This window comes from Mycteria americana, chromosome 9, assembly GCF_035582795.1.
Source record: "Mycteria americana isolate JAX WOST 10 ecotype Jacksonville Zoo and Gardens chromosome 9, USCA_MyAme_1.0, whole genome shotgun sequence".
Taxonomy (NCBI): Eukaryota; Metazoa; Chordata; class Aves; order Ciconiiformes; family Ciconiidae; genus Mycteria; species Mycteria americana.
Genome location: NC_134373.1, coordinates 33,468,751 through 33,492,600, shown reverse-complemented (window position 1 = coordinate 33,492,600; position 23,850 = coordinate 33,468,751). Strand labels below are relative to the sequence as shown.

Below are 23,850 nucleotides of genomic sequence, written 5' to 3'. Positions count from 1 at the left end.
ACATGTTTTCTAGGGAAGGTGCTGTGAAATAATGTGAACCTGCAAGTACCTCAGTAGAGCCATAAACATCAGGTTGTTCATTCATGCCTCACCCCGTCGCTCCCTCTGCAACAGGGCTGGAACCACTCTCCCGGATTTACTGCTTTTGATTATGTCAGTTTCCTAACTGCTGAAAAATGCTGACTGTTGAATTCCTGATGCTTGAAATCAAGCTATGGGTGTGGGCGCCAAAAGACTTTAAGTTTTGCTTTTAAAATAACTAGACTTAATGTAACAAATACACGCAGTCACTTGTCCATCAGCATGACAGGAGCCAGAGGTGACAGGACGGGGTGCTTCACTGCAGCTGGTACGTCACTTGTACCACTGAACTTTCTCTGCAGGAGACAGTAATGCATCTATTCTCAGCTTCTCCATCACCACAAGAAGCTGTGGAGAACACCAAGGTGTTTTTTCACCAGTGCTTGCATTACAGGTGCCAAGGGCATCAAGCATAGAGCAGCAGCCTGTAGCACTGGGCTCTGTGCAGGCGATGAGTAAAAGATGCTGCTTCTCCAAACGAGTTTATTACACCCGAAAGGCAAGGGAGGAGGCAGAAGAGTACAAGGGGACCTTGTTCCTCCAGCCGTGTGATGGGCTTCCAGCTCCCAGCTCAGGGAGGGAGAGGACATTTTGTAACGTGGAGGGAGCGCCTGAGGCAGCTTTGGGTGTCCCAGGAACAGAATTCTGGCGGGGAAAGGAGCGTAAGGGCGCAGGTGTGAAGCTGGGACCGGCGGGTCGGGGGAGCCAGCCTCCTGGGGCGGGTGTGTCGCGACAGACGGCGGCGAAGAAGACGGGAAAGGCGGGGACCCATCCCGGCGCAGCGCCCGCCTCGGCCCTCGCTCCTCGCCCTCCTCCGCGGCCTCCCGGGCCCCGCCGGCTGTCGCTGACCTACCGGGAAAGGCGGCGGGCCGCCCCGCCCCGCCGCGCCGGGAAACGAAAGCGAAAGACAGCGGGGACAGGAACCGGGCGGCCATGGCGGGGCAGCGGCCGGGCGCCTTCCCGCTGCTGGTGCGCGGCGACTGGGGTGCCGCCGAGCCGCCGCCCGCCCTGAGGAAGAAGCTGCTCTGCTACTTCCAGAGCCAGAAGCGCTCGGGCGGCGGCGAGTGCGAGCTGCGGACCGCGACCGGGACCGGGCACCTCCTCGTCTGCTTCGCCCGCCCCGAGGGTGAGCGGCCGGGGCGGGGGAGGGGTGAGGGGGTCCGGCGGGTCCGGGGGGCCGCGGCGGCCGAGGGCTGCCCGCCTGCCCCGGGCGGAGGGGCCGGGAAGGAGGTTAGCGTGTCAGAAGTGAGCGTGTCGCGAGTTGTAACTCACAAGTCGTAACTTTCTGCAAGTTAAAACACATACGATGACTTAAATTATTATATGTCATGTAATGTATGCTATCTAGTAGGTAATATGCACATCTATAGTATGTAATGTGGCATATACATCCTGTAATATGCGGTATAGAATACATAATATGTATTTGCTTATATATATGCGTAAGTTTGGTGCTTAGTAATAGCCTCTAGATTGCATTTTGAGTAACACTGGTCTATATGTTAATAAATACATCCTACCAGGTATATATACATATATATTAATTTTGATGCACAGTAGTATTTGCTAGATTGCACTTGGAAAAATAAAGCTTATGCTAATATAACTTATTGTAGTTACAGATATATATTAAAAATGACATGTATAATGTGCATGTATTTATATAAGCTTGCAGCAAGGTGGAAAGCATTTAGCTGCAGTTGTGTTAAATGTATACATATACATGCATGTACATGTATGTGCATAAACACATATATATACCCTTTTTTTTTTTTCTGCCTTACCATGCTTCCCAGTTGCTGACTCGCCCAGCTGGTAAGTTCAGGCCGTACAGCCCCAAGCCATTTTGACACTGGCTGGAAGGGGGTGTGCAAGGCGTGGGGCCGGTACTGGGACCCTCGTGCCACAGCCCCAGCGCGGGGCTGCCCGCTGGACACCAGCCAGGAAACGTGTGGTGGAGCTGAGCTTTGCATCTCTGGTGGTTTTTTGCAGAAATAATATTCTCTGCTGTTCTTCCGTTTCTTTTCAGGAGGAAAGCCTCATGCGTGCTGTGTTAGCATTATGAATTTAAAGTTCTTTTCGTTTTGTGGGACAGTATATGTGTCCTAATGTAATGGTGGAAAAGTGCTATGTAATTTAAAGTTGTGTTTCTATTCAGATTGTCACTGGGGTTTTTTGGTTTTATTTAGTGAAGCAACGAGTTCTTGAGAGACAGTCTCATAAGCTGTGTTTGGGAGAAAAAGGAGAAATGAAATTGATTGTCACAGAGCCTGAAACAGCACTAGCTGCTGAAGAGGAGGCATTTGAAGAAAAATTAGTTCCCACAAAGGTGAATAAAAATTGTAATCCTAACCAGAGCTTTGAAATAGTGATGAGAGTGTCAAATCAGCCACTGATGTTTTGCTTTCATTTTATTTTAGGCTCTCGATGCCACAAGCAATCCTCAAACAAAAGGTAAAACGTTATCCAACACTCTGTGTGCTGATTCTTCATAAAACAAAAACGTTGGTGCTTTTCTCCACACGCAGCTCCAGTTCTGTGGGGATTTGTGCTGAAAGTTTCTGAGTTTGGCAGCCTGAGTCGGGTGATACAGGGAAAGATGCCTGGCCAGGGACACTGTAGACTTGATCACCAAGGATGGAGTTCACCTTGCCAGACTTAGACCATGTACCTGGTTTTAGCTTCTAAAATAGCCTTTTTAGTCAGAGGAGCATCTCCAGAGAGAGATTTAGTTCCCTTATCCTGCATAACTGCTCTAAGATAAGATCTGCATAGAAACACCTAGATTGAAGGTCTTAATCCCAGGCCTGGTGTCTCTGTGTTCCCTACAGTTAGGAGAGTCTGTAAAGGCAAGTGGTGCATCTCCCCAGTACCTCAGTGACTTCGGTTAGGTCCTCTTTCAGCAATACTCTGCTAAGCTTCATGATTCAAAAAGCCATCTAGAAAACATTACTGCACACCCAAATGTACCCGCATCTGTGAAGAGTAAATACTTAGCCCCGAGACAGACCAGTTAATCAGGAAGTTCTTCAATGATTACCCCCGTATCTTTTCCTTTCTGTATGAAGTCTTGTTCGATGCCATTTTGTGTGGGTTTCCTCCTTTCAAAATTAGGTACTCAAAGTTGTAATCTACTGGTTTTTAGTCATACTAGAGAGGACCCTGAAAATCTCCAGATGCTGCTTTTAATCACTTTGTTGGGTCAGCCTAGCTTTCTGTTTTGGCTCTTTCGTACTTTCTTCATTGGAAAGAAAGCTCTTTCTTAATTTTCTTCATTTCGTACTTTCTTCATTTAGTGGAGCAGATGATTCCTGTCGGTGATCTAGAAATTAACAACTAGTGTCTGTAGAACTATGGCTTCTGCGGTTATTTCTTTTGTTTTCTTCTTGTCAGGCTTATGCTGGTAGGCCTTCAAAAGCAGCTGTCTTCTGTAAATGTTATGGGTTTGGTATCAGTTGTTGTACCTCAGGAGAGCTCGTAAACCCGGCGAGCGGGCAGAGCCAGCCTGTTTGTACGGCCGCCTGCTCCAGCCTTCCCACCCCGTGTCTCTGTCTCTCTCCTTGGGGCTGCCCCCACGGCTGTTGGGCGCTGCCCCAGGATTTAGGGATTTTTGGGTGTTCTTGAGCAAAAGCAAGCAGAGACCTTACCCCCACACCCCACGTCAGGCGTACAACTGCTCCGCCGAGCTCCTCTCCCCTCGGTCGTACCTGTCCTCTGCCACGGCCAGAGATGGTGGCCCTGGAGGTTTACACTGAAGGCGGTGAGTGCCAGGATATCATTCAATCCTCGTCTCCCCGCCACGGTGCAGGGATGTGCTGGTTTACCAAACGGAGGGGCTTATGCTCCTGCTTGTGTTCGTTGGGGCAAGGAGGGGAGAGCTGCCTTTGTTTGTGAGTGTGGCCATCTTGAGCACCCTGGGGTGCCCTTTGGCCTGTGCTAGTCCCTCGCCACCTTGCAGTGCTCTGCGATCACCATTTTCCATGACTTCGCGGACAGTTGTGTTGCCGCGCACCTGGGTGACACTTTCAGTTTACTCAGGCACGCGGAGGAGCATGTCGTTCCCGCTGGGAGGTTCTCTCCTGCACCTGTCTGCAAAGCTGGAGATGTGCCTTCCTCCGGCAGCTGCTGGGCTTCTGGGATACTCGGTGGGCACCCCTGTCATATTTTCTATCTGCAAAATTTCATTGCATCCCCACCAGCCTTCTGTGCACATTGCTCCTTCAGCGCCGTCATGCCGCGCTGATGGCAGGGCACGGGGGTCATCAGGAGGCTTTGCGTTGAGTCACGCAGAGCTACTGGTGGCCTATGGTGCCTGCAGATGTCCCGAGCTGCGTTCAGGCTCGTTATGCCTGCCCCCGGGCTAAGAAACAGATGCAGAGGCTGCAGAGTCTCTCACAACCCTTACCAAAACCTGAGCAGCTGTGGCCAGTTATCTCAATGGATTTTATTTTATTTTATTTATGTCTCCGGGTCGGAGACGTACCAGTGACCTTGGACTTTGTTTACTCGTGGCTATTTTTGTGCCACCAAAGAAGCTGCCTGCAGCCCCGCAGAATATCGCATCTGGGCTGTTTCAGATTCCAAAATGTCCCAGGGTACCCTGCAGTATGTGATGGGTTAGATGGTCTCTTTTCTTGGGAAAGGAAAGGAGAGAAAGGGTGAGCAAAATCTGTTTATTCTAGGAAACGTGTACCAGTATGTCATGCAGCTTATTTCTCTTTCTGTTGAAGGTGATGCAGAAGCCTTGCAGAAAGCAGAGAGTTTTGTTCTGAACAGTGAACTCCAGGAGGAAGCTGGCTCTGCCGAGAACATTGCAAAAAAGCCCGCAGAGACCTCACCTTCGGTGGTGTTTGAAAACATACAAAGATGCAGTCCAAAATGCTTACGTATGCTGTTGGAGAACATCAGCGGCCTGGCAGTAGATGATGACTTCACTGTGGAAGTGATACCTGAAATAAATGTTGCTGTAGCTACCTTTATAAAAAGTATCGGTAAGACAGGATGCAAACTGTCGTTCATTTCCATGTATATGTATGAGTAATAGCTTTCAGAGCTTGATTCCTGTCCCGTTAGAGATTCAGACAGTTTTAAAAAAGTACCTGGGCTGTAGTCTCTCAAGAAAGATGTAAGTCTTATACACAACTCCATGAAAACGTCCATGATCCGAATGTTACAGTGAAAAAAGAAAATTATGGCATCTTCATTAATTGAAATTGGATGAGAATGTTTCATTGTCTCTATCTTATTTTGGATTAGATGAAGAAGAATTAGAAGCGGACTGAGTGTGGGGATGAGTTCTGCAAATTATTGAAGTACATAAAGTCTCCATTTGAGAAGACAGTGAAACAGTGAGAAGTGCTTAGTTTATACAAGAGATGAATTAGAGGGGAACAGAGACATAGTGGTAGTGAATAGCAGAGAGTAACATGGCTGTGTGCATTTCCCCTTTTTTGTTACAACGCAGAGTTATTTGGCACCAAAGACAGTTTTGCTCCAAACACAGGGAGCAGATTCAGCTCATGTCTCTGCCAGAAGCGATAGCGAGGGTTGATAATGACCCAGGAAAACACGGTCAGTTCATACTGCTTTTCTATTTACAGATACTGAAGAATTTGTCAAAAAATGTTCACAAAACAAGAGAGTTAAAGAATTCAAAGTGACTGCCAGGCTTCTTGAACTGACCCAGAGCATCAAGGCTGAAAACGTACCGGCCGGCGTTTCGACAGACTACATCACCGTTTACTTTGAGAGTGCACGGAACGGAGGGGGGCCTGTGTCAGAAGTCCAGCTCTTCCCTGAGGAGAACTCGGCCATCATTACTTTCTGTGATCACAAAGGTAACGCTGTCCTTCGCCTGACCAAAGTGCTCCCCGGCAGAGGATCTGAAAGAAAATTACCACAATCTGGGCATTAGAAGCCTGGCTTGCTGTCGCTAAAGCCAGCGTACAGTGTCCTGTTCCTGGGAAGTGCTCTGGATTTAGAAATACTGCTGCAAGTCTAGGGTTTCAGAATCTCTCTGTTCTTTTACGTTACCAGAGGTTCATTCGAATACCTGCTTTGTGCATGGGTTGTTCGCACTGATGTTTTTTCCCCATTTACAGAGGTTTTTATCTGCAATACATTAAATTGTACTTACGGGTAGAGGAAGCAGGATTTGGCAATGACTTCAGCTTTCACAGTTAGCTTTCAGAAACTAATTAAGGTCAAATATCTTCATTATCAGGGAAGAATAGAGCTAAAGAACAACCTTGTTAATATTTCTTGTGTTGAATCACTGTCCCATTTTTGTGCCAGTGCAACCTCTGGTAAATATCTCTGTGTTAGGAGACTCCTGGCTTAGTGAATTACTTTATTTTTAATTAAAGATATCTGCCAGGTCATTGTTTTTCTTCTGACTCTCAGAATTTGCTTAAGAATATTTTGTACATTAAGTTAATATGTAGTTTGGATCATTCTAATGTGGTTTTAAGTCCCTGCTGACATTATAATTCCTTTCCTTTGTCCATTCCAACTGAAGTGGCAAAAAACCTGTAAAAATGCACTGGCACAAAGAGTTTTCTTTTAAGTTGAGAGTAAGGAGCATTTCATAGTAGTACCTTGATATGGCCCTGCTCTGTGGTGGGGTTTCCTTAGGAAATGAGAGGAAGGTGTAGCTGTACAGGTAAATACAGGCACAAGCATATTTACCAAACTAGTTGGAGCCAAGCCTCTTATCTTGTTCCCTACAGAGTGGTTTAGAAATCAGAAAGACATAAAAATAGCTCTTTCAAATGAAAAAAAAAGTTACTTTATTCAATGGAATAGTTCTAAGAACAGAGTCATTTGCTTGATTTGAAGTTAATGACACGTGTGCTTGTATGTGTGTGCTAACTTTTAGATCTAAACACTGTCTTGGAAAAGCAGCATTTACTGGAACAGACAGCAATTTCTGTGCATCCGTATTACCACTCCCTGGGAACAGCTCTCTATGGAGAAGAAAGACCAACAATCAAGATGCCAGACCCCATTGGGGTACCACTAGATCCGTATGTCTGGCAGTTTTTACAAAGGCAGGCTAAACTGATCGAAGACATAAACCAGGAAATGGCAATTTGCCATTGTGAGCTAAAATGGCCACAGGCAGACTGTGCACACCCAGAAGTTATGTTGTGCCCATCGTCATCTCTCTCTGAGCAGAAAAAGCCAATGATTAAGTTGATCAAGACATGGAAGCAAGATGCTTCTACTGAGTTCTCACGTATCATGTCACGTTACATAGCTATAAAATGTAAAGTAAATTCAGTGGATTGGGAAGACGTGAAAAGCAAATTGGTGAAAGATGTTGCTTTGATCATAACTGATATTTCTGAGGAGATGCTGGTGATTGCAGGCAACAGAGCAGCAGTGGACAGTGCAGAGAAAGAAGTGAGGGAATGCATGGAAAAAGCCATGAAGCAAAGTGAAAGGGAAAAACAAAGCATAGAAATTTCTGTGTCAGTGATCCCAGGGAAGTATGCTATTCTGCACAACGCTGGGCTAGAAAAGAATATTCACAAAGAATATCCATGCTTAAAGATCTTTTATGATGACACAAAAAAAACTGTTCAGCTGTGTGGATTACCTGCAGAAGTGTATAAAATAAAAGCTGACTTACTGGAAAAGGTATTGAACATGCCATGTACATCAGTTACCATTGATCCTCATGTTTTCTACTATCTACAGCGTGTAGATAATAAAACAATGTCAGCAACACTTTTCACTAGGAAAAAAATTAATGCTTTTTATGAGCTTGAGGATGATACTGTGTTGCTATTTGGAGATGCTCCCAAAGATCTTTTTGAAGCAGAAGAGCAAATAAAGACAGGCTTAGAATATGAGTGCATCAACGTGGAGGATGGTGAGGTCATTAAAAAGGAGCAGTGGAGGAGTCTTCTTGCCTCCTTGTGTAACAAGTACAATTCTCCCCAGGAAACTGTAGTCATTGATCAACCTGTTGGAAAAGAAAATAAAGTGATTATTGCCGGCTTTTCTAAGGCTGTAACAGAAGTTTGTCAGAAACTTAAAGATTTTATAGATAGAAACACACACGTGGAAAAAGTAATCCCGGCTAAGTCGGTGGTGGTAGTGCAGTTTGTGGAGAAGGAAAAATCCAGTGTTTATCTTGAATTGAGGAAGAAAGGTGTGACAATACATTTTGACACCAAGACACCGTGTATTTCCCTGAGCGGACCAAGAGCAGAAGTGCCAAAAGCAGTCACCATGTTTGAAAAAATTCTCTCATCCCTGTACTCAAAAAGTGTGCCAATTGATAAACCAGGAGCCAGAGAGTTCTTCACTGAGAGGAAAGATTCATGGGTTTTTGAGGCAAAGCAGAAATTTAGCTGTTTGATTAGGCTGGAAGAAAAAGAAGAACAACAACAGAAGGGTGAAAAAGTTGGTGATAAAGAGAAAAGAAAGCTCTACTACAAGAAAATGCTGCCAGATGGAGTTGTAGTAGCAGTGTATAAAGGTAACTTGTGTAATTACCCTGTTGATGTTGTGGTAAATGCATCTAATGAAGACTTAAAACACATCGGTGGCCTTGCTGAGGCACTGTTAAAAGCGGCTGGTGCAGAGCTGCAACAGGAGTGTGACGAGCTGGTGAGGAAGAACGGGATTTTGCAGCCTGGGTGCGCAGTTATCACGGGCGCTGGGAAGCTCCCCTGCAAGAACGTCATTCATGCTGTTGGGCCCAGGTGGAGGAAAGACGAAGCAGAAAAGTGTGTGTTCTTGCTAAGAAAGACAGTGAAGAAAAGTCTACAACTAGCCGAAACATACAATCATCGTTCTGTAGCTCTGTCCACTACAAGCGCAGGGATTTTTGGCTTCCCGCTGCAGACATGTGCAAATTCGATTGTATCCTCCATCAAGGAGACCTTGGAAGAATCCATGGGGGACAGCAGCTTGAAGGAGGTTCATCTTGTGGATGATACGGAAGAAACAGTTCAGGTTCTGACTGAGACAGTAAGAAAAGTGTTTAGAGCTAAATCATCTGCCTTGGTAGTGCTGATGCCACACTCGGAAAACCATGAGCTGAGAGAAAGCCAGAAGGAGAAGAGAAGAGAGGATCTGCAGGTGGCTACAGCCGATCTGCGGACGGTTACAACAAGTGAAGGACTTTGCATCCGAGTAGAGGAGAAAAACGTTCAGGAAGCCACGGTAGGTCTTTAATTTTCTGCTTCCTCTCTAACTGGATGTGAAGATCTTCTTTAAATTTAAATAGAAAAGGAAGGACAGTAGGTTATATTGTTTTATAAGGCAATTGCTACCTAAGGAAACAATGGCTGTGTGCTAGCTAAACAAGGATGCAAGCTGGCAAAATTGATGGATTTCAGGTTGGGATCTGTCACACTGCAGCCGTTTCTAGTGGGCAGCTGTGAATTTCGGAATGTTGTGTTCCCAGCTAGGTTTTACTCGTTCTCCAAATCTAAGGTCAACATGTAAAACAGTTTGCTTTTTTCCTAAAAGGGAAATATTAAAATACTTTCTAAAAGTATTTATATGATCTGTAGCTAGCTAGGTTGGATATCTAGGTTGGATATATCTAGCAGCCTGCCTGGGCTGCTGTTGTGAGTCATGCTAACAGGGAGGTTGTAGCTTTTTTTTTTTTTAGTTTCCTTCTCTTTGGATGGATTAAAGACACAGTCTATGAAGAAGTTACTGGGCTGTAGAAAAGCAACCCCATAGAAGAGTGCATGCTTAGATTGTTTTGCCAAAGTCTAGACCTGATTCTGCTTATTTTTTCCCCTATTTTCTTTTTTCATTCTTTTTGCTAACAAAGAGTTTAACTACTATTCATCTAGACCATCAAGACTCAATTTACACCTCTGATGTAGTTTCCTTCCCTTATGTTTTTTTTCTTCAGTGATGCAAAGCGCATCTTGATAAATTTCTCTTTTTTTCAACAGCCCCTGTTTTTTATACTTTGGGAGTCTAAAATCTCCCTAAATTATTATTATTGTTGTTGTTTCAATATTAGTTGCTTCAGTTGTCATTTTGGTGCCTGTAAAAGCCTATTCCAATAAAAGAGCAATACTAGATGTAGAAAAACCTCAATATGACACACATTTTAAATACTTTGTCATTAAAACATCTCCAGTGGAAAAAAGCAAAGCAAAGACCAGACTTCGGGGCTTTGCCTGTTTTACTTCATGAGAGCACAACCACCTCCCTTCACCTCGTTTTGGTGCATGAGGTGCCGCTTTTCTGAGAAGGTGTAGACAATCCCACTTCAGTGAAAAGGAGGAAAGGGACATTAAACTTCCTACATTACGTGTACCTTATACAATACATATATTTTGCATCCTGTGATGACGCTAGAGAAGAAGGAGCAATACTGCAGCAGTTCTTTACGAGGAAAAGTAGGAAAGGCTGGGTCTGGGAGAGGGGGTGAGGCAGACTGCAGAGTTTGGGTTTGTTTCACTGGCCCAGACATTGGCATCTGCTCGGGACGAGGTGAGTCACAGCCTCACCTCCACTGAGGGCTTAACAGCTCTGCCAGGATGGATGGACGGATGGATGGATGGATGGATGGATGGATAACCTGCTCACATGTAGATACCTGTGGTGTTGGTGCTCACAGTGGGTCTGATGCTGCCTACCGTAGGTTTCCTACAAGTTCAGGAATAATCAGTATGCAGAAGCTGTGCTGAAAACCAGGTTATTTCTCCCTTGGCATCTTGTTTTTCGTGCTGTGTGTTGCTTTGGTAGTGCTGTTAGTCTCGATGCATATTTTTACTTGAAGTCTGGCTATAGATATTTTCGTTGTAATTTTTTTGCAGACGGATGTTATTGTCAACAGTGTTGGCACAGATCTGAAGTTTGGTGTGGGACCGCTTTGCAAAGCCTTGCTGGAAAAGGCTGGACCAGTGCTCCAAGTAGAGTTTGACACAGAAAAGCAAAGACAGGTTGCTGGTCAAGGGAGTGTGCTCTGCACCAGCGGATGTGCTCTGGCCTGCAAGTCCGTGCTTCACACCATAATTCCTGTGTGGGATGGAGGAAAAGGACAGACCCTGAAGGTACATTTTAATTATTTTTTAAAAAATTGATTTTGAAAACAGATTTATTTGGGATCCTATCCTGAAGTTTCAGGATTTAAAATAGTTAGCTTAGATGACTCGGCTCCATTTACTTCTGTTTGAGTGACCTTTCAAGATCCTTGATGCACTGAGAGCTTTTTCTCAGACCAGCATAATCTCTGTAGAACTAATAATAAATAATGCCTTTTTTTAAAAAAAAAAAAAAGGGCATCTTTGCTGTGTTTTACAGATCTTAGAAGATATAATCAATTTCTGCTTGAAGAAAACTGAAGAACTTGGTCTGAATTCGATCACTTTCCCAGCTATTGGAACTGGAGGGTTTGGATTTCCTAAAACCGTTGTTTCCAAGTTAATGTTTGATGTGGTATTCAAGTTCAGTGAAAGTCACACTCGGAAGACTCTCCAGGAAGTTCATTTTCTCTTGAATCCAAAAGATAAGGATAACATTCAGGTAGTTCTTCTCAGGCCAAAGCCATCTATGTTACACGCTGGTCTAGTTATGCCTTAAGGATATATTTTAGTTATATTGCTTTCTTAAGGGAACAACTTAGCACTTTCTTACTGCTGTGGGCTGGTGACAGTGGGATCTCTCCAGTGTCTCATTCAGTGTCTCTGAAATACAAATTCGCAGCAAGCATGAGCTGCAGACAGAACTGGCCTCGCTGCTGGCACTGTAAACACCTGTAGATGCTTGCTCAGCTTTTGACAGAGGAGTTCTGGGAATGCAAAGACAGTATCTATCATCACACTGTCCACACTGAGGCTTCCACTGATTTTAATGATACCTAAACGCGACTGTAAAATGCATCAGACGGCTCAGCATGAGCTACGTGATTGTTAATGTTAATTATAGAAATATTTGGTATATAAACTCTGAAATACTATCTTTGGTACCTTTTCTCTCTTCTTAGGCTTTTACCATTGAACTAGAACGTAGGGTAGCTGAAAATTGCAGTGCTGCAGCACCACAGTCAAGTAAGTTGTGTAGGGGCAGGAGGTGGGACACAGGGGATAATGTAAATACTGTAAAGTGGTTTTATACATATCAGGAAACAGAGGAAGTGTCATCAAGACACAGAGCATTTTTATTTTTCTTCCTCCTAACAGACTGGCATTCTTAAAGTCCCGTTTGTAAATATCTTAACGAGGAATTCCTTTTGTTTAGGGCATGCTCATCTCTTAGTGAGGCCAGTCTTATCACATGGAGGAGGATGTCCTGGTAGGAGAACCGTTAGTTTGTCCTACTCAAAGGGTATAAGAACTTGGTATCACTTTGCCAAACAAGCCATAAATAACATGTATTTCTGTACATTTAATCTCCTATATAGAGATACAGAATGGATAATTTCCTTTCCATTTATTAATTGATGGTAGTGTGACACAGGAGCAAAAACATATGAGTGAACTGCATCAATGGCAGAGGCTTATTCATAAGAATATATAGCTCTTTCTTCTCAGTTGCTGTGAGTACCAGTGAGATGAAGTTAGGAGTGTGCAGGTAACATATGAATTAGATAAGTTTAGACTAGAAGTAAGGAACAGTTTTATATCTGTAAGGGTAAAGATGAAATAACTTACAAAAGTAGTGTGATGGGATCTCCATTACTGGCAATGCTTAAGCTGGATACTGCATTTCTTGTAAGAGTTAATTCAGGAAACTCTGTTACAGAGCTGGTCAGATCAGATAACCCCAAGAGTGCTTTCTGAATTTATATTGCATGAATTTACAGGAATAGAAATAGTTTCACTTTCACAGTATTTAAACGGAAAGAATACTGCACCTTCCTGCGTTCAGAAATGGAGTAAAGAGAAAGGCAGAGAGTCTCTAGGTCCATCAAACTGATCTAGAGCATATTCCTCAAAAGGATAAGTTGAAGTTTCCATCAATGGAAGAGAATAATACCCTAAACTAAAGGAGAAGTGTTTTAAGGTGTTTTTCTTTCCCTTCCAGGTTTCATTAGGCATGTTTCAACTGACGTATTGGGAGTTCATGAAATGCAGATTGGTTCCATTACACTCCAAGTAATTAGTGGAGATATTACCAAGGAGGATACAGAGGTTATTGTAAACATATCAAATTCAACATTTGATGCCACATCAGGTATTGTATTGAATATGTAGTTCTCTAGTGATAAATTTGAGCTAGTTTTTAGAAGGGGGGAGGGGAAAGAATTGTCCATATGTGAAACTTTTATGAAGTATTTTTCAGATGAGAGAGAGAGAGAGAGTTGTGATTAGTCAGGAAATAGATCTTAAAGAGGTTTTTTACACATCCTGAATATTCCATTTAGTTTCCAAACTACTCAAACAGAAGGCATCTCACCAGATTTTTCTTGTTAAAAGCAAAAATGCTTAAATAAAAGGGAATTTTTAGATCAAATATAATTCTGCAAAACTGCTCTTGTCCTAATATGTTCCACTGTAAGCCAAAGCCCTGGTTAACTAAATTGACCTGGAAGAAGCAGAGGATTCTTTGGTGGCATTGTGAATTGCAAGCATGAAGGACATCAAATGATATAATTCAAAGCGATCAGAGTTTGGTGAGGGGCATACTGTTGGCTGGTGAAACGACGACATAGGAGTTACTCTTAATGATTTCTAATCAATAATGAAGGCAGTGTTCTCTTTGCAGCCAGTACAGTGCGTCATGGAGGGCGCTTAGGGGAAGTGGCAAGGTTTTGCACTTTGCGGGATCTTGCCCTGTGAGAATTTGGGGTGTTTGTAGAGTACAGAAGTTGGGTAGAGTTTTGAGAAGAAATAGCTAAATTGACTTAATGAATGCATATGCTTTTCTTGTATAATTTAAGGGGTCTTCAAAGCAATTATGGATGCTGCTGGTTCCCAGGTAGAAGGAGAATGTGCTCAATATGGTATGTGAAAGCGTACTATTTTGTTTGATTAAATTATTTGTTTTGTTCTCTCTGAAAACCTAAAGTTGTTTTATAATTCTCTACTCTGATGGTATAATTATTTTTTCTGAAAAAATAGCTTTCACTTTTAGGAATTCCGAAAAGTGGTGGTGTTGTGACACCTGCTTTGAGAATTTTTCTTTTCACAAGTGAACAGAAGATGGATACAGTTTTCTGATGCTAATAAATGCTTGGAAATTAATCTAATTTAAGTTCTTTACCCCTGAAATTACTCATGCATGTTCCTGACTTAAGAACAGAAACAGTCCCATTGACTTGAGCATAATTTTTAAGCTCACCTATTGTCAGCTACAGGAGAGCTGAGGTTTTGAAACTGAACAAAGTGGTGGAAGACTGTCTCTTGGTGTAAGCACGTGCAGGACTGGCTTTTAAAAGCTAACAGCAAATCTGGCTTATATTCACAAATACATAATTATTTTTTATTGAAATAATGTAACTCTGCTTATCACCCTGATCATGAGTTTGTCTGGCAGAATGCAGAGTACAGACATTAGAGCAGTAAAATCCCAGCTCACTGGTGACCCCTACGAGCGCCGGAAGGCACACGGTCTGGTTGCATAAACAAAATGTTCCTGCTCTGAGTCCAGAAGTTAACTTTCAAGATGGAGTTTCCTGGATATTTTTCCCAGCCTTTGGCTCTGCAGGCTCTCCCTGTTTATCAGCCTGATCTCGGGGCATGCAGAGCATCTTGCAATCAGTCATTAACTTTGTGACCAGTGAAGTGGTATGTAACTGTGTTCATCGGTCCATTCATCCTCACAATATGACTCCATTTTGAGGTGTCTGTGATCAAACGTGAGTGCTCTGAAAAAAAACACAAACGTCTTTTTAATGATTCCATACCACAGTTCTTAGATCAGTGGGTCATTATTTTAATGATATTATTTTAACATTTTAGCTCTTCTGCAGAATAAGAGTTTGAGCTTTCAAGGAATAAGGGCCATAAGAAAGGATTTCTCATATAAATGAATTGTGCACATCCTATTGGCATGCTTTGAAATAGAAGTGAGCTGTATTTAAATTCAACATAAATTCTTAAGTTGTACTTAACAGGAAACTACTTCGTAGCAGAGATCTCAGGAAATTAGGAAACATGCAATTACTTGAATTACTTTCTCAAAGAAATTCTGCAGTCAGATTATTTACAGAGAAAATGGGAATCAACTAAAACCAGGATAATATAGCTCACGGTGGATTTCTTTCCACTTTTTCCACTTCTCTTCTAGTGTGTATTACTCCAGTGTACACTAGCATCAATAAAACCAGCTGTCTTATCAGAAGAGATAGCCACTTTGAAAATGTTATGTCTCCTTTATCTTCTCTGTTCCAGCTGGGCAGTCTCAAAGTGGCTTTATTACTACACAAGGTGGAAAACTGTTGTGCAGTAAAATCATCCACTTGATTCACGATAACAATGTGAAGAATCAGGTCTCCAAAGTCCTTCACGAGTGTGAGCTAAGGATGTACAAATCTGTTGCCTTCCCGGCAATTGGAACAGGTTTGCTTTTTCTTGGGAAAGTGATGAGGGCTGTGAGGGGTTAGTTCAGAAACTGGGACAAAGTTAATACCTCTGATATGGATAACAGCAGACTTGTACAAGAAACTCTGTAAACTGTGATTTGTGAAAGTTCATTGTGGTCAGTTCAGACACCACCTGCACACTTCCAACAATGCTGCTTTTTGAAAAGTATAAATATTACAGTCAATATTGATTGAGCAAGAACACCTAAAGAAAAGGTGTCGCTCCATAAAAGACATTCTGCCCCAAAACAGACTGTGTATCTCAGCTGGCCACCCTGCACCTTTCTTCAAACTTCCCATAGACCTTGCTTTGGGATTTCAGCCCCACAGAAGGGCTGGGGTTGGGGTTTGTAGGCGAAGAAAGCTGGAGTTGTCCTGAGACGAAAACCTTGTCTGGCTGACTACAGAAACTGTGAGCTGGGTCCAGAATACCTGCAGTTTACACTTTTTATAGGTCTTGTTTCAGCCTCCCTGCTCCAGCGGACGGCTAGAGGCAGGGTAGCTTATTTGGCTTAAGCTTCTGGTTAGTTTGGGGAGTGGGGCTTGAAGAAAGCAGGGTATCCGTCTCAGACCAAGGCTCCCCTTGACTGGAAAAAGAAATCACGAGCTGGTCCTTGCTCAGCCTGCCAGGTTAGGGTAGGAGCTGGTGTGTGGGTCAGCGTTTGGACTCCACAGTAACAGTTACGGCAGGTCCCTGGGACTGCCAGCATCATCTGCGTGCTGGTGTCGTGATGGCTGTCCGAGGGATGCCGTGGCTGAAACTGGCAGGGGTCCCAGCAACGTTTCAGGATAAGCTTTAGGTTGCACTTCAGGCTTGTTGTAGGGGAATGAGAGCAGTTGTTTTAAGCTTGATGTTCCTGTTGGTATGTTGAAATACACTGTAGGCTTGTGCCAAGATCCTCTGCTGATTTTGATTTGGTTTGACTTGGGTACACGGTTTAAAGATGGGGATAGAGTTAGTGATGTGTGGGTTTAAAAATACCAGGGGGATGCTAAGGCTGAAGTGCTTGTTGGAGCCTCAGAGTAAACGGGGGGAGAATCCCAGAAGGGCTTCCCGGGTCCGTGTAGGGTGTCAGCTCCTGGGGCTCACAGACCTAGGTGTAAAGCTGAGGTTAAGCCTGGAGCTTTGGCCAGAAAGCATAATGGGGGAGGAGAGAGGGACACCAGTTTGTACGCGCTGGGGACATGGTCTCTTGTTTTCTGGATGCTGCCTTGATTTAAGTACTGTTCACTGATATGTGCCTTTTATTTTTGTTTAGGTCAGGCAGGACAGAGTCCAGCAAAGGTAGCTGATGACATGTTGGATGCTATAGTGGAATTTGCAAGCAAAAGATCAGTACAGCATTTGAAAAAAATTAAGATCGTCATCTTCCAGACACGTATGCTCAAAGACTTTTATGAAAGCATGAAGAAAAGAGAAAATTCAGATTCATCCACAACAGATTCATGGCTGTCTCTGTTTAAATGTAAGTAGGTGGGTTTTCTGTGTGCATGGGCACATAAAACTAAAGATCTTTTATTTAAAACTAATAATTACCATATATTTCTTCACAGCATTTTTTTGGGGCAAAAAACAACCTACTGAGAAGAAAAAGCCCATGGTTTTGGAGAAGAAAGTTGATTTAGCCACATTTCAAATTTGTGGAGAAAGCCAAAAAAATGTGGATGCAACTGAGTCCTGGATACAGAATTTAATTTTAAAGGAACAGTTTGAAAACTGTATTTCAGATGAGCTAATTGAAAATTTTGATGAGAGGCAAATTGACGCATTGGCAGATCTCCAGAGAAGAAAGCATGTTACCATTCAGCTTGAAAATAAACTTTCCCCTCCTTGCATTAAAATTTCTGGTATTAGCAGGGATGTCTGGTTTGTTTCTGTGGAAATTCAAAAAATGATCCAAAAAATTAAGGATACTGAAGAAGAACAATCCAAGGCAGAACTTGTTTATAACCTGGTAGAATGGAGGTATCCAGGAAGCAATGATAGCTTTGTTGCTTTTGATAAACTGACAAATATGCAGCTGGAGGATGCCAAAATAGCTAAAAAAACACATCTTACTGTCAAAATTAACAAGAAGAACTACAAGGTGAATCTGAATACTCTACAGGCTCATGATGACCAAGGAAAAACTGTAAACATTCAACGTGTGCCAAAGAATGAAGGTAAATTACAGCTTTGTTAATAAAAAAAAAAACTTTAATAGTGATTATTGAATGATAATTCCGATAAATGCAAATTCAGGTATTCCAAAGAAGTAAGCTGTTCCATAGCTTTTTTTCCCTTTTTTTTTTTTTTTTTTTTTTTTTTCCTTCTTCCCCCCGGGCATGCCATAGCCAGCAGTTTTAGTTTCATAATTAGTGGCAGGTATGACTGAAATCAGAAATCAGAACATCTGTTTTAAATACAAATATTATCTGTATGTATGTGATTAGTGAGCATAGATTGCATGGTTAAGTCTGACAAAAGAAGTGGTGTATGAAGAATGCATAAAATTCTTCTGTGGTTTTCAGACTCGTTTTAGTTACATATTGGTATGGGGATGATTAGACTAGAGAAAATGTAAAGTCGTAACAGTGAATTACAGAGCCAGGGATGTATTGAAGAGAGAGAGTATTCTTGGAATAAAGTATTGCATAAGGTGCTGTCCTCTCAGCCCTCTATATGCAGTTGGTTTGTAAGATGTGCCTACAAAACTGCGCTAGATACCTGTGATAATAACGCAATCTCTGTTTTGCAGATAAGCAGTCAGTAGAGCTCCCTGTGCAGTGGGAAGACATGCAAGAGGAACGGGTCAAACTGGTGAACCTCAAGCCATCATGTCAGGAATATCTGGAAGTTCAGAACAAATTTAAGAAAACCTGTCCCAACTGTCAAATAGAGAAGGTGAAATCCTATGGGGGGAAAAAAGTCAATTCTTGGGCTAAAAACATTAATATACTTTCTAAATATTTGTTTGTAAGGTGTCTGCAACCTAATACACCTTTCATATGCCAGTCTCCCCAGCACTGTACAGGGTGGATATAAATCAAAGCAAATTTCCTAAGAGTTGCCCTGCCACTTCTGCCTTCTAATAATGCAAAACCAGTGACCATCAGTCTTCAAGCTGACTCTATGTTCAACTAATGTGGTACTCGCTAGTTAATGTGGTATTTCCAATTAGGAAATTCTATACTGAAATGGAAGCATGAGCAAACGCATTCAGAATACAAAGGAAAATATGGCCAGTCTGCAAGGCTTTGTAAAGCTTTTTTACTATTTTACTACTACTTGCCTGTCAGTCCCAGAGCATTTCAGGCTAGAGTGTTGGTTTTAACCAAAGTGTCAAGATTTGATTCTGCTTATTGAAAAGTCTGCAACACAGTGCACAGAGATTTATTTCCCAGGGAGAAGATGGAATTCGGAATTGGGAGGAGTGATAAATAGGAGAAAATACAATGAAATTAAGAGTGAGAATATGTGTTTGAAAAATTTTCTTCCATCATGAGATTCAATGAGCATGGTCACTAAGACACAAATAGAACAAAATATTAGTGTTCAATGGAAAAAATCAGGTAATGACATGAAGTCTTTTTCCATTGATAATGGAAAGCTGTTACAGCAATGCCTTTAAGATTATACTTTGATGCAGATACACTGTTTCCCCCTGAGCTATATTCTCATTGTTGGCATGGGAAGCCAGCAACATCTATCCTCCCACCAATTTATTTTTATATAGGAGTTTCTTATGGGTTGCTAAGCTACACAGTAAAGGAAGTAATTTTGACTTCCAAGCTGAGATCTAGAAGAGAAACTTAAATTCAACATCATGGTATTGCTACAGGCTACCCTTTAGTGAGAAAATCATCAGTAAAGATGATTAGGATGTACAGAAGGCATCTTACATCATTGCCTCTAGCAGTGGTACAACAGCCTATTTCTAAAAATGACAATGCACAGCTATCATGATTGCCTGTGTACCTGGTATACTAGGCAAGGCAAATGCATGCCAAAAATTACCAAGCTTGAAAATTTCTTCTAAGTTACTTTGGTTTCTGATTTTTCAGGAGGCACATGTATTCAGTTCCCCAACCCAAACCACACACTAACAGGGCATAGTGAAAATTACTGTCATTCTTTCAGTTTGGTTTGGTTTTAATGCTTCCTGCTGTGATAAATATTGTTCCCTACCAGTATAAATATACTTCTACTTTTTAACTTTGCAGATTGAAAGAATACAAAATCCATTCCTCTGGCAGACATACCAAATAAAAAAAAAGGCTCTCTGTACAAAGAACAAAAATGAAAATAATGAGAAGTTGCTATTTCATGGGACAGCTGCATCCTCATTGAGCACGATCAACTACAATGGATTTAATCGTGGGTTTGCTGGAAAGAATGGTGAGTCATTATCCAAAGCAGTTAATTTCCTAAACATGTATGAGGTGCTAGGGAATGTCAATGTTGCAGTGTTGTCAGCACAACGTGAAGACTGAATAAAGAACAAAATAATGGAGAACATTATTTTGGAGAACAAAATAATAAACAACTCTGGAGCATGATCTATATGGACAGAGGAATTAACCTGTTCAGTTAATCCCTTGTTGATGAATGCCACCATCTAGAGGGTATCAGAAAAAGCTCGCCTAATCTGAAATCAAGCCTGGGCAGCTTTTGAGAAATGTTTTCTATGATCTGCCTACAGAAAGGAACAAGAACCGCTCTTCAACATCCTCAGCTGAGATACCAACCATTAGCTGCTGGTATCTCCTCTCTTCTTAGACAAAGGCAGGTAGCAAAGTAGAGGTGCAGATACTTCTCCTGTTTCCTCAAGATAAGGACAGCACAAGCTATCAGAAGATCCCACTCCCCTACCATTTTTATGCAAATGAAATCAGTTGACATTAATTCTTCCCCTTTAATAGTTGTTAGGGATAATTGTTAAATATTTAGTAGAAGGACTTTCTGCATTAGTTCAAAGATTGTTTTGTCCAGTTTCTCTAGTACAGTCATGTTATGTTTATTATTTGGTAGCATTCAAAGATGAAGGACAGGATCCAAAGAAGTGGAACTTGGACTGAATTGAGGTGCCAGTTGCTCTTAGAGGTCCTGCAACCTTACTTCAAAAGTCCTTACTTTCTGTTCTTAATGTTTTCTTCCTTAAGACATAATTGTACATGCCCAGGGCTGACTTGATCTTGGGAGAGCCGGGCAGCTTAACTCAGATCTAGTTGACACTTCAGTGTGGTCTGGATCCAAAAGTAGACATTTCTCTGTCTGGATCCTCTAGAGGTACTTACGCTGATACTTTCTTGAGAAAATGAAGCCCAACGGACACAAAATATATTAGGCTGTGCACAGACAGAAGTGGCAGCCACCATTTCTTTTTAAAACATGACCAGAGGAGATGTAGTTTCGCTTTCCTGCTCTTTGGTAGTGCCAGGAGGTTGGATTTACTCGGAAAGCAAGAGCCCTAGATCCCCATGTCCTCTATCTGTGAGTATTGACAGCCACCTCTCCATCTCAGTGACAATTTACCATTGGAAAGGCACGCTTCCCTTCTGTCAGGCTGGGTAGCCGTGCAAAAATACCCAAAGATCAGAGCAGATAGGAAGGACCTGTCTTGCCTGAACAGCTTTCTGCCGGTGTCAGAAAAAAGGAATGTGTCTCAGACAAAGAAAATTGATTCCTCTAACTTCTTGCTGTAAGGTGTAACTAGAAAACTGTAATTACAATCATATAGACATTTTAAGTTGAAAAAGCTCTGAACATTTGCAATTTGATGGATTGCAGGCTAAACAACAAGGCTAAACAGAAAGGAGCCCTTTCCCCATCGGAAAGGGCAGTCAAAACCTGGGTGTTCATACTTACCCTACACCTAAGTGGATTCATATTTGATTCTGATACGAAGGATTATCACTAGAATTTGCTGTTTAAACTCTAACCAAATTTATAACTTCCACAGAGTAAAAAAAAAAAAAAAAAAAAAGAGGCGCTTTAGAGAGTCTTATGGGAATAAGAACACTAACTATATTTGAAAATGCTGTCTTTCCAAACAGCTGCAAGTATTGGAAATGGAACCTACTTTGCTGTTCATGCAAGTTATTCTGCTCAGGATACTTATTCCAGACCAGATCCAAGTGGCAGAAGATACATGTACTTGACTCGGGTCCTCACTGGGCAGTACTGTGCTGGGAGCGGAGGACTAATCACTCCACCACCAAAAAACCCAGCAGATCCTACTGACCTGTACGACAGCGTGGTTGATAATGTGAATAATCCAACAATGTTTGTCATATTTAATGACATTCAGGCATATCCTGAATACCTTATTACTTTCAGAAAATAGAATATTCTTAGTAGTCTGGAAAATTTTAGTGCCTTTTACATGTGGGAATTAATGGGGTAATTCTTGATTCTTGTTTACATCTAGGTTTCTCAAACTAAGTGGTTATTTATCTATTAATGTGTTTAAATACGTCGTCAAATTATCAACACAATGAGGCCGGGATAAGCAAATATTTTAGAACATGCTATTTCAATACTCACATCTCAAATTCAGGTATGCGGAGATGTAGGCAAGAACTGAGAACAACCCTGACCTCTTCCTACGCAAGGCAGAGGGACTGGTAGGAGAGGGAGCTGCTCTGCCTTACCTGTGGCCTGAAGTAAGAGGTGTAGGGTAGGCCAGTGCATCTATGCATGTTCCTATTTCCAGTATTGACCATTGTCCTCATTTCAACTGGGATGGAGTTAATTTTCTTCCTAGGAGCTGGTATAGTGCTGTTTTGGATTTAGGATGAGAATAATGTTGATAACACACTGATGTTTTAGTTATTGCTGGGCAATGCTTCCACTAAGTCAAGGACTTTTCAGCTTCTCATACTGCCCTGCCAGCGAGGAGGCCAGCTGACCCAAACTGGCCAAAGGGCTATTCCGTACGACGTTATGCTGAACACCAAAACTGGGGAGCCAGGTTAGCCAGGGTGGGCACACGGCCGCTGAGGGGGAGTGAGCAAATGGCTGTGTGCTGTTTAGCTGCCTGCTGGGTTAAACCACAACAACCATAAAGCACTGAGTGGCTGCCTGTGAGGATTCGTTTAAAACACCCCATGTTGGAGGAATGACCTCTCTCACCAGCAGAGTTTTCAGTCATTCTCAGGCATCCACTCACCCTTGCTGGTGCTAAGAGTCCTGAAGAAAAAACCCCCAGTATTGAACATGCACTTTGCATTCATTGTTTCACCCCCCTTATGCTGTTGTGGCATACTTTGTTAGTCCCTAGGTATACGTTCCTGTATTCATGCTCGTTTCTTAGGGGCATTTTCTATGGTGCCCTGCATTGCATACATCCAACTTCCACAAAGTAATTTTCAAGACAGTAAAGAGGGACTTCTAATTTTTTGTGGTCACTACCGAAACGTTAACCCTTCAGTAGAATTACCAATTTGCAGAGAGTCATCTACAGGGGCATACTCAGTTACCACGCTTAAACCATTTGAAAAATTTTAAAGTTCTGTAAACCAAGTAAATAATGGCATTTGTACATCTTTGCAACCTGTACTCTTAATTACAGTGATAATTTTACAACTGCCATCGAAAGCCATATACACATGGTTTTAATAAAAGTAGTTTTAAAACAGCTATGTTGTATTACTGAGTCATTTACACAAAGGAACACACTTCAAGCAGAAGTGTCGCTTTACGTTTGAATATCTTTATTTTACAGTGATGCTATAAATAGTGAGAAGCTGAAAAGACTCAGAAGACAAAATTGTTTTCTTGTATTGTCTGTGTGACAGATTTGTGCGTACAGACTCCAAGTGAAATTGTTCTGCCGGAGTCCAAAGGACACCTGTGCTGCAAATAGCTGCCAGGACGTCTTAAAACTCTGCCGCGATGTTCTTATTGCTTGCAAAGGGGAAGAGTGCTTATGGTATCTGCAGGTGGCAATATAAAAAATTTCTGCTCTTCACAGCAGATGCCCATGCAACATTTCAGATGAATGTCCTGCGTACATTCCCACTGAAAGCAAAACAGAGTTTAACCCACTCCTGCTTTAATATATTTTGCTCCCTGTGAAAAGGTGAGGATGCTTTTCTCCCTTCTCTGCTTTTTGGGGTGCTTTTCTGTATTGTGGAAACACGGCAGCCAGAGGGACTCGGGCAGCCGGTTTAACTGACCGTACCGGGCGTCTGCCGGCTTCTCCCCCTGCTGTCACCGAGCTGTCAGGGGAGCCGGGACACGCCAGGGACACACCACTTTCTGTTTGCCTGCCCCTCAT

General features: G+C 42.4%; 1 protein-coding gene across 1 annotated transcript; it reads left to right on the top strand.

The window, feature by feature from the left end:
• Positions 1-855: 855 nt before the first annotated feature.
• Positions 856-23,200, top strand: PARP14 (poly(ADP-ribose) polymerase family member 14). Its single transcript, XM_075511501.1, has 17 exons — positions 856-1,207; positions 2,271-2,410; positions 2,502-2,535; positions 4,812-5,072; positions 5,682-5,918; positions 6,959-9,258; positions 10,881-11,117; positions 11,368-11,589; positions 12,050-12,113; positions 13,090-13,239; positions 13,946-14,008; positions 15,399-15,566; positions 16,849-17,055; positions 17,144-17,752; positions 18,328-18,473; positions 19,793-19,967; positions 21,626-23,200. The coding sequence occupies exons 1-17, from the start codon at positions 1,015-1,017 to the stop codon at positions 21,913-21,915; spliced, it is 5,496 nt and encodes a 1,831-aa protein (XP_075367616.1). The 5' UTR covers positions 856-1,014; the 3' UTR covers positions 21,916-23,200.
• The last annotated feature ends 650 nt before the right edge of the window (positions 23,201-23,850 follow it).

What these genes read in the sequence shown, in the direction of transcription:
- PARP14 (XM_075511501.1), top strand. Translation starts at nt 1,015, where the DNA reads ATGGCGGGGCAGCGGCCGGGCGCCTTCCCGCTGCTGGTGCGCGGCGAC. An exon ending in AAGATAAGGATAACATTCAG is followed by an intron (nt 11,590 to 12,049) that starts GTAGTTCTTCTC and finishes CTCTCTTCTTAG; the next exon opens with GCTTTTACCATTGAACTAGA. An exon ending in AACATTTGATGCCACATCAG is followed by an intron (nt 13,240 to 13,945) that starts GTATTGTATTGA and finishes GTATAATTTAAG; the next exon opens with GGGTCTTCAAAGCAATTATG.